The sequence below is a fragment of the Haliotis rufescens genome, unplaced genomic scaffold, assembly GCF_023055435.1.
Source record: "Haliotis rufescens isolate VD_foot unplaced genomic scaffold, xgHalRufe1.0.p SCAF_20, whole genome shotgun sequence".
Taxonomy (NCBI): Eukaryota; Metazoa; Mollusca; class Gastropoda; order Lepetellida; family Haliotidae; genus Haliotis; species Haliotis rufescens.
This window is the reverse complement of record NW_025963891.1, coordinates 2,241,810-2,252,997: the sequence shown is the minus strand read 5'-3', so window position 1 is coordinate 2,252,997 and position 11,188 is coordinate 2,241,810. Positions and strand designations below refer to the sequence as shown.

At 43.6% G+C, this 11,188-nt stretch overlaps 1 protein-coding gene across 1 annotated transcript; it reads left to right on the top strand.

Moving 5' to 3' along the window:
* The first annotated feature begins 318 nt into the window (after nucleotides 1–318).
* Nucleotides 319–10,720, top strand: LOC124142738. Its single transcript, XM_046511373.2, has 5 exons — nucleotides 319–552; nucleotides 7,765–7,881; nucleotides 8,692–8,773; nucleotides 9,750–9,905; nucleotides 10,287–10,720. The coding sequence occupies exons 1-5, from the start codon at nucleotides 379–381 to the stop codon at nucleotides 10,370–10,372; spliced, it is 615 nt and encodes a 204-aa protein (XP_046367329.2). The 5' UTR covers nucleotides 319–378; the 3' UTR covers nucleotides 10,373–10,720.
* Nucleotides 10,721–11,188: the final 468 nt, after the last annotated feature.

Here is an 11,188-nt window from a genome sequence, read left to right as displayed (position 1 = left end):
AGGTGAGATGGGTCTAGAGATCGCACAGTAGACAATAAACTTGCTTCAAATGTCTATTAAGCTAAAGATTTTTCGATAATATATCCAATATATCCTTTTACACAGTAGAGTTTACACATGCAAGGAGCATCAGAATTCAGACAGCTTTCTTTATAAATATTGAAATGCACGCCCTGTGTGTAATATTAGTGTAGAGAGACACAGGTATGAGGACAAATTCTGATCACATGATTTTGTCTTTGCGTGATGGGCGTATATACAGTACATATCATGGAGAGGTGACTCAAGAGATATTAAGAGCAGGCGACGCATACACATGCAAAAAGGTATTTGACCTAGATTATCCCACCAGTACAAATACAGCGCCTCTACCTGAAAATGCGACACTTCAACCTTCAGGGCACCTTTTGCATTGTTTCCAAGATGGTTGCAATCTACATTTTTCTGATCTGTTTGGCATCTGCTCTGGCAAAAGACCCACCCACATGTTGTGTTCCTAACAGTTGGCAGGCTTATGTATTACAAACGGAGAAGCTCAACCTTGATCCACAGGTATGTAGAAAGCTTGTGTCGGAATGGAAGAAGCTTCATTAATATACAGCCTTTTTTTGTCTCAACTGACTTAAGGGTTTTATAACAATAAAAGTGACAAAACCCTTTCCACAATCATAAAAATTCCTGCCCAAAACAGAGTCAACTGTAAGATCATATCACTTATCCATCTTACTATTGATAGTTTTAACACCTCTTGATACACGTTGATAGAGATGTTTCAAACTGACTAAGTGACCGACCATATTCTATATTCTGTGGGGAGGGGGCCTGGGATTTTGTTAGGAAACTAGATAATTTTTCAGCTACAACTACAGCTGAAAAAAACCAGATATTTTTTCAAATTAAAACTGTGATTTAAATTATAAATTTTACAATAAATTGTATATTTATAATACTTATATAATTATAATTATAATCCTATCTCACTTAATGCATTTCATCCTTCTTCTTCCAATCCCTTGTGTGGAAACGTCCTTGAACAAAGTTTCCAGCTTCTAAGCTTCATTTGCCAAAACACCCCAGCATCACCATGTCAACCGTCCCTGCAGTCAGGTCAAGCACCCGAATCTCGTGCAGCATGCTGACCTCGATCTGGCCACTTGACCGCTGTCTCATCATTCTCTTTCTTGGAGCTGATAGGCAAGAGTAACTGTGAAGAGGCATTGGTTGGGCGGGCATAGATCGTGTGACATAGGATAAGTATTATTAATATACAATTTATTGTAAAATTTACAAATTTTTAAACTTACACTAACTCACTGTATGCAATTATCCTACAGTTCGATGGTGGGTCGCAGATTACCCTAGACTGTAACCATGAGATGTACACAAGGAAGCTGGAGTCAACATGCTTCAATCCTAGGACTGTTACACTTCCTCGTCTGGAGATATTTTCTCGTGATTTTATGGGTGAATCACTGCTGTTGAGTGAGTGAGTGAATATGATTTTACGCCGCTTTTAGCAATATTCCAGCAATATTACGGCGGGGGACATCCGAGATGAGCTTCACACATTGTACCCATGTCGGGAATCGAACTCGGACCACAAGCCTACCCGACCGCCCCCACTGCTGTTGAGTGATCTTGAAAACCCTTGTACGCTACTTGGACACAGCGTCATGTCATAGGGAATATCATGCGCTTCTGTGTTTTCGCATAGGACATCATAATATGACGACCGCACAGTTTTGAATTAGGCGAGCTGTTCAACCACGTACGCTCTATTGAGGCAGGTATATTTGTTTGGCTTCCCATTTAACGCTTTGTCGAAGCTGTTTTATCGATCCTACTGATGGATCGAATAGCTAAGACAAGAAGAGGAAACGATCGATCGATCTTCAAACCATTACTGCATCACATGTTAAAGGCAGCAGTGGGCTGATACTGGAATTGGGAGACCGTCGAACTGCGTAATGATAAGACTTCTTTAAGGTCTCTACAGATGAGTTTTTTGCTTCACGATTGAAGCCTCATTCTGGGAATAATTGATAATAATAAACAAAAGGGAGTGGCTCTCAATTATTTATTCATGCTGTACACGATATGACTGCGCAACTGCAGTGAGTGTACTCGCAATTTTTCTGCGTTGACAGGCTGTCTTAATTCTTGGGCCAGGACTAGCGGACCGAAGTGGTGTAGCCCTTGGACATCAGTTACGGAAATATCTCATAAGTAGTGGGAGCCGAAGACTGTGTCAGACTTCCAGAAACATCCTTCCATGATAGCACTGAGGGAACAGTTGATATGTAGAGCCATGGCAGATGCGACACCACTCGTGTCGTGAGGATTCGATGTCTGGGGTGGAGGCAATTCCATACGATTGTAGGCACAGAGTATTGTAGATCATAAACAGAAGGAGACCGCTGTACAGGAAACCTGAGGTAACCATCTGTTAGATGGACATAAACAATCTCTTCTGGGATCGTCAAAGTGTTGATGATGCTTTTAGATATAATCATAAAGATCAAACAGGACATAGTGACATGTCCTCTCGATCCTCCGGTTGAAGAATAGAGGCCAGTGTCGGGATGGTAAACAGCCTGTTGGGATGACCAGGGAGTTGGTGAAATCCCATCGCAGACCCAGATGTACCTTGCCATGGCAGTGCCTCTCGAATTGAATCCTGTTAACATCCAAGGCGTGTATCTTGCTGACCCTCGCTGCAGTGGCCAAGGCTAGAAGAAAAACTGTCTTCAGTGTGACTTGCTCAAAGTCTTTTTCTGCCAAGGTCTCATAATCTGATGGCGTCAAGTGTCATTCAAGTCCCATTTTGGTTGACGAAATTTGGACGACTGGTCGGCGAATTTAAAAGAGCATAGAAGTTCGGGAACTACAGCAATTTTCACGCCCGTTGTGGAAGCAATGACCGAATCAATAGCTGCTAAATTTGTAGATAAAGAAGAGCCCTTCAACTTCCAAGCGGAGCGTATGTGCTGAAGTTATTCTACAACTTGTTGAGGGGAGGCCCTAGTCGGTGAGGTGATAGATCTACCGCAGCAATATCCCTCGAAGGCTTTCCATTTATTATCGTTCAGTGCTTTGGTGGAAGCACGATGGGTCTCTGTAATGGTCTTTGCTACTTGCCTTGAGTACTCTTTAGCGACTAAGGATTTCTGTAAATGAGCCAGGCGCATGGATGTAGGGTGTCCAGCGATGGGTGTAGAAAGCTGGAGTGAGGTTGAAGGAGAAGATCTTTTTGCAAGGGGAGTAGATAATGGCTTCCCTTAGCGAGGTCTACTATCACGGTGAACCAGCTGCGAACTGGCCATTAAGGTGCGATCAAAATCAGTCATAATTGTTTTGTGGATACGATCTTCTGGATTACCAGAGCTTCATACTCCACACCTCCAGATCCGGAATCGGAGAGACGAATCTGAGGCGTTGTGTGTTGAACCTAGTGGCGAACAGATCGACATCTGGATGGTGGTAGAGGTGGCAAATCTCCTCGAAGTTCTTTGGATGTAATGCAATTCTGTTGAGGATGGTCGATCCGAACTTGAAAGGGAGTCTGCTATGACATTGCTTACTCCCATGATGTGTCAAGCTCGAGCGTTGATGCTCAATGGATTCATCATTTGAAAAAATTCCAATGTCAGAGCCAGTAGGGAGGCTGACTGTGTGGATCTCATCTTGTTGATATTCCAGATGCGTTCCCCAACCTACTGTTGATGCATCCACGAACAGGTGGTGTGTTGGTAGAAAGGGTTCTAGGGGAACTCCGGAGCAGACATTCGTTCTGGATAGCCATCATTGTAGATGGACATACAGGTGTAATGGAAGCTGAATTGGGACCCGGCAATCGTCGCTCTGAAGCAACAGTTTTAGAAAGCGCTGAATTGGCAGTAATTGTAGTCGAGCCGTTGTATCTTTTTCCATCTGTTCGGAGGGGTGAACATCTTTTCGAGATCTGTGTCAAAAAGTGCTGCAATAGATTGCAGTTGTAGAGAGGGTGTGGTTTCCGACTTCTCTATGTTTACTAACTAACCGAGCTGGTGGAGTAGTTTCTGCGCATAGGCGAGATGTCAAATTAGGATGGGCCTGGATGCAGTCGTCGATAAACAATTCGAAGACGATTTCTCTGACGTGCAGGAACTTCATAATGGGCTTGGTAAGGTGGGTAAAATGTCTTGTATTCTGTTGTCAAACAGTTGTGAAGATGACCAAGGCATCTGGTAGGGTCGTACCTTGTGGTGCTCTTCCCACGGGCAGTACTACAGGAGTGTCTGACGTCTCATAACAGTTAGTGTTCCCATCGGATAAGTAATTAGTTCCATCACGTCCTGGAACTTGCTCTGGATAAGGGTAAGGATAAGGCTGATGGTCCTCTGATATATGCTTCTTCTGAAGTCTTGGCGTAAGTCACAGACATGCATATTGCTTCTATACCTGACAATATCGATAGTCAATCGTGAGATCATGATGGGCTAGATGGGTTAAGAGTATCTGCAATCCAGGTGAGGATAAAAGACTAATCTGCCAAAACTGCCCGTAGATTGTGAAGGCGAAGACTGGTTTTCAGGAGAGGTATTTGAATGGGTAGATAGTCCTATCCCTGAGCAATATCCCCTGTATTATTTCCTGACTGTTCATTACGGGATTGTAGTAGCGATCCAATCTGTTCAGATAGTTGGTCTCTGTGATCCCCTGAAGTTGGTAGGGGATTCGATACTGAGGGATCCGTACTGATAGTAGGGTTCATCACTGGAGTTTGTGAGGGATGGTCTCCATATCCCAGAGTCAGATAAAGATAGAAAGGCATTGGCTGGTAGCGCTGAGATGCAGGTGCATGTCGATCCCATTTGATATCTCTTCCATATCTGTAGTGTCGAGACGACTATCAATCCTATCTGAGTCCGACAAACGCAATTGGTCAAGGAGACGATGTCGATCTGTAGAGTGGTGATGATCTGAGTCAGAATAATCTTCTCCTTGCTTTGATGTTTAAAGGTGCTCTTTAGACGATTGACCTTGAGAGGAGTGATCTGAAAGTCGACCTTTAGATTGTGGATCTACAGGATGTAGAGTCTTGTCAGATAGATCTCGAGATCGATGACTGGAGAAGGCGCGTTCCTTTGAATGTTCCTTGTCATATCAATCCGTGGAATGTTAATCCTCTGATTAATGTCAACCCTTTGAACATTGATCTGACGAATGTCGACCCTGGTTCGATGTCGAGCTCTCCATAGAATGTCGACCCTTAGAAGTTGACTCTGAATGTCGACCGTTGTCTCAATGTCGATCTTCTTAGTCGGGATCGATCTCTACTTTTCCAAAGTCCAGTTGGCGCTGTCGCTATCACACTGCTACAGTCAATATTAGTCTCTGTAGGTGGAGCTGCAGTAACTGGATTGATCGGAGTAGAGATGAGGCTGGTCGGCGTGGGATCGACTGGTCGCACATCAACCTCCGAAGTCGATGATTGACTTCCAATAGATAGGGTCTGAGTAGATGGACATATCTCGGTAGACTGGTCTTAATTTACTGCCAGCACCAAACGTGTGTCCGACGTATTTGTTGACATAGAGTTCGTCGTAGTCGCGGATCACTGATGATAGATTGTCGAGAAACAGCGGTAACTTCAACGTGTAAAAAACTGTCAGATACTGTATCTTCTTCCACTGAGAGCGAAGTAATCGTGGCTGGTGTCGTTTGCTTAACCACCGATTTTACAGATGGACGACTGCTAGTCTCTGTCACATGCTTGGGTTTGTAGTACGATGAGGGTCCATGTTCTGTATCTTTAGATTTTGATCGGTGATCAATGCCCCTCTTCTGGCATTTGTTAAGATAATCAGTGAATGCCTCCAGGGACAGATGAGTGCATTCTGAACACTGACATGGTTGACATACGCCCCGACAATCACAACTAAGTTTCTGAGGATCCGCGGGTGAAAAAATGTGACGACACTTCTTGCAAGCTGGTCGTTTTGCTAGATCCTTGCCCATATCTTAGGCATAAGAAGTGCCCCAAACTCCTGTATTGAGAAAAAGAAAGGCCTCAATATTCTCTGAAAAAATAGGCACGTCTCCACAAGGGAGGCGAAGAGAAAGAGAATGATGAGACAGGGGTCAAGTAGCCAGATCGAGGTCAGCATGCCGCACTGGTGCATGACCATGGCGATGCTGGGGTGTTTGGGCAAATGAAGCTTAGAAGCTGGAAACTTTGTTCAAGGAAGTTTCCACACAAGGGATTGGAAGAAAAAGGATGAAATGAATAGAGTGAGATAGGATAGGTTTAAAAATTATAATTGTTTTGCAACAATGTAGTTTCTGTGGCAGACAATTTCTTTTTTTTTCAACAGTTTGAAGCATTACTTTTTATTTCAAGCAATTTCTGGGACAACTTATTATTTTGGGTAAAATCCTAAGAATATCGAATTGTTGGTCCCAAAGAGTCAACAATGACGGAGGAGTGTAATCAATTCAATCTGCTTCTCCAGCATGTATCCTACCCCTGAATACTATGTCAACAAAAATATGTTTACTCCAGCATGTATTCTATTCCCGAACACTGTGTCAACATTCATTCTGATTACTCTAACATGTATCTTATCCCCGAATACTGTGTCAACAACATTATGTATACTGTGTCTGAATGTGTTATCCATGTTAAACTGCGGCATAGTATCTCAGTGAATAAGTCCAGACTAGCCACAAACACATGTGCAAGCACTTCACTATATAAGTGCAATAATTTTGAACATGACGTTAAACCACATTTCACCTCACCTCACTTGACTTGCAGCCCATCTCTGAATACTTCCTACACCATTATCTGTTTCTCGACATGCAGCCCATCTCTGAATACTGCCTACACCATTATCTGTTTTCTCGACATACAGCCCATCTCTGAATACTGCCTACACCATTATCTGTTTCTCGACATGCAGCCAATCTCTGAATACTGCCTACACCATTATCTGTTTCTCGACATGCAGCCCATCTCTGAATACTGCCTACACCATTATCTGTTTTCTCGACATACAGCCCATCTCTGAATACTGCCTACACCATTATCTGTTTCTCGACATGCAGCCAATCTCTGAATACTGCCTACACCATTATCTGTTTCTCGACATGCAGCCAATCTCTGAATACTGCCTACACCATTATCTGTTTCTCGACATGCAGCCAATCTCTAAATACTGCCTACACCATTATCTGTTTTCTCGACTTGAAGCCCATCTCTGAATAGGGGGCACGGGTGGCCCAGTCGTCTAAGGCGCCGCGATTCGCTGTGCAGAGTTGCGTCCCTTTGGCACGCCAGAAACCTATGATTGTGGGTTCGAATCCCGGTTCGCCACGATTATGTTTCTAGGTTTGTCAGCACCATACCCGTGCTCGTAGGTTTCACCGAAGTGGTAAACGTCTGAGACCTGCATCACTTCGGGCTTTCCTCCCACATTAAGCTGACACGCCGTGATATAACTGGAATACTGTTAAAAGCGGCGTTAAACCCAACTCACTCACCATCTCTGAATACTGCCAACACCATTATCTGTTTCTCGACATGCAGCCCATCTCTGAATACTGCCTATACCATTATCTGTTTTCTCGACTTGCAGCCCATCTCTGAATACTGCCAACACCATTATCTGTTTCTCGACATACAGCCCATCTCTGAATACTGCCTACACCATTATCTGTTTCTCGACATGCAGCCCATCTCTGAATACTGCCAACACCATTATCTGTTTTCTCGACTTGCAGCCCTTCTTTGAATTCTTCTTTGACTACACCCTGAAGAAGGAAGCCCAGCGGTTCATAAAGTTAGCCCCAGGGTCTGCCCCTGTTGCCGGCAACAGGACCGTCACCGACCACAACAAAGTAGGTCCTGCTATTCAACCTGCTCAGGACTGACACTGACACAGATAGACTTTGTTTGCATGATTACATTTCTAGAATAACCGGGCTTCCAATTCTTAAATAGATTGCAAAGTGTTTGAATAAACTACTGCAATTGCAAAGGTAAAGGTCGCTAAAGGTTACCGGAAGGTTAATATTGTCAGTGATCACACATTGTTTCTTTTGTCAGTGGGGGCGGCCGGGTAGTCTAGTGGTTAAAGCGCTCGCTCGTCACGCCGAAGACCCGGGTTCAATTCCCGACATGGGTACAATGTGTGAAGCCCATTTCTGGTGTCCCCCGCCGTGATATTGCTGGAATATTGCTAAAAGCGGCGTAAAACATACTCACTCTTTTGTGAGTGTTTGATATAAAAGGTAGCTGCTGCACATGTATGTGGACAAGTATAATGAGGACAACTATTTGTTATTGGTTGCAGGTTTGTACTACTCCTCATGAGTGTCGCATGCTGAGTTGCGTTCAGCCTGGCATTGTGGGGGGACCAGAAAGGGGCTTCACACATTGTACCCATGTCGGGAATCGAACCCGGGTCTTCGGCGTGACGAGCGAACGCTTTAACCACTAGGCTACCCGACCGCCCCTCCTGATATAACAGAGAGGTGCACCTAACACCAGCCTAGATGGTTATATTGCGTACTGACAGACCAGTGGCATGTCATCGTACACCGACGGCTCGTGGACAAGACTCCAGTATTTCCAGGGCACCATGCTCAGCATATAATGACTGAGGTATAAACACTGCATCCCCTTGACGTCTATCTGTATATTTTCAGGGTATGAGATACTTGATCTCTCCGGCGGGCGCGTGCACATCCTTTTCTTACCCGATACCTATGGTTTCCCCTTGTATCCCAGGTGAGTTTTCATAACGCACCAGCAAACCCATGGAGTTTCCGGGAAAGACTATAGATTCCAAGCATCCTATCCATGTTGTAAGAGGGGACTAAGTAGATCAGGTGGTGTGACTTGGTTACTTAGTTGAATGCATGTTTGTTTGTTTGTTGTTTAACGCCGTACTCATCAATAGTCCAGCTATATGACGGCGGTTTGTAAAATAATCGAGTCTGGACCAGACAATCAAGTGATTGACATCATGAGCATCGATCCAGACAATTGGGATCGATGACATGTATCAACCAAGTCAGCGAGCCTGACCACCCGATCCCGTTAGTCGCCTTTTATGACAAGCATAGTCGCCTTTTACGGCAAGTATGGGTTGCTGAAGACCTATTCTACCCCAGAATCTTCACGGGTTTTGAATGCATGTAATCATCTCGTTTGCGTTGATCGATGCTCATGACTTCAATCACAGGGTTGTCTAGTCCACATCCGATAATTACAGACTGTCGTCGTATAGATGGAATATTGTTGTGTGGTTAGTGAGTAGGGTTTTACACATTTAGCGAAATCCGAACTATATCAGGACAGGGGTAGGGGGCACCAGGAATTGTATCCATTTGGGTAATCGAACATGGGTCTGCATAATTGGACAACGCTTCAACCATTAGTCTGCCCATCTCCAATACAAATGTGAAAGAACTTCTTCCATTAGTGGTGGTGGTGACTGCAATAGTGAATGAGAATGGTTTTATGCAACATTGAGCAATATTACCTCCATAGCACGTCCTGCGATGTACAAACTGGGCTTCACGCATTGCAACCATACATATGGCATCAAACCCAGGCTTTGCACAGTGATGACCGCTTTAACCACTACACTACGCTACCGTCCTTTTCCAGTACAAACGTTAAAGAGCTTCTTTCATTATTGGAGATGGTGACATAGCAAGGACACCAGAGACTGATGGATGCGTATTTTTCCTCCTTACAGAATCTGCAACATATCTTGGTGAAAGCTACGTTGGCTTGCGTAATTATGGCGTTGCCTTCAATGTCTGGAAATTTAAAGAACCAATTACCAAGGCCAACATTACCATAGCTGTTACACAAGATTCTTGTACCCCGATTCTAGAGGGTATCAATGGTCGTAAGTTGACGTCTGGTGCATTGATTCTCTTAATCTCCTCATTCTTGTTAAACAATTAAGTGATTGGATTTTGATGCTTTGAACAATATTTCAGTAATATAATGGCAAATCAGTTTACCATGGAATGAAACCCCAACGTTTGACAAACCGTAGGCATTTACCAAATTGGAGGTAACACATGATCATCTAAGGGAGGCAAGTCTCCTCTGTGAAGTGCTCGGTCTTTGATAACTGGCTCACTTGGGCCTCTGTAAGATTATTATGAAACATCATCATGATGAAGCTAGTCATCCATTTCTCGTTCAGTCTTTATCTAAATGAAAAATGTCAGTGATGACCATGAAATATCATGATGTATATCAATGCTTTATATTGTTTCAGCTAATGTTAACACGAGCCTGCTCTTCAACTATTTCTCAAGTCCTGTTTCTGACAAGTCGGTGTTTGACGTGCCAAGTGGCTGTTAGCAGGACCTGCATGACAACACCTGGTCTGGACTGATTAAGACTTAAGTACTGCTAATTCGTAAGAGACAGATCTGGACCCCGTTGCACGACATGGTCTTAGCGCTATGATTATATTATGCCTTTGTTAGAGAAAGGAAGTTACAATCATCTATCTAAAGATAGCTTTGTGGAAAGGGCCCTGAGAGTTATTATAGAGAATATGCTGGAGATGTTTATTGTAATAATTAGCTGTGGTTGTGATAGACACATGATTTGAATGTATGCGTACAAATTAATTTATTTATCGTATACACGTGTCATTGTAAAAAGAAGTATTGTCATGATCATGATAATAAAATATTTACTTTACTTGATATGTACTTGTTTTTACTTTTAAAAAAACGTACTACGGTTGGTAAGGTAAGAATCACAAGGGGCGAAGGGGCGGTGGGGTAGCCTAGTGGTTAAAGCGTTCGCTCGTCACGCCGAAGACCCGGGTTCGATTCCCGACATGGGTACAATGTGTGAAGCCCATTTCTGGTGTCCCCCGCCGTGATATTGCTGGAATATTGCTAAAAGCGGCGTAAAACCATACTCACTCACTCACAAGGGGCGAAATCCTGCACAGCAAATCTCATTGGACCACAGCAGATCTATGTATATATGTCGGAGATATCAAACATGATTGTATATTAAATATATGCATACCATGACTGCCAGAAAACAATGTTAGGACCATTGCCTGACAAGCTCATTGAAACTGCTCTACTCTCCCACAGGAGCAACGTCGAAATGCATGCTTTTGTTGGTGAGGAATTATAGTAAACTAGGATCTAG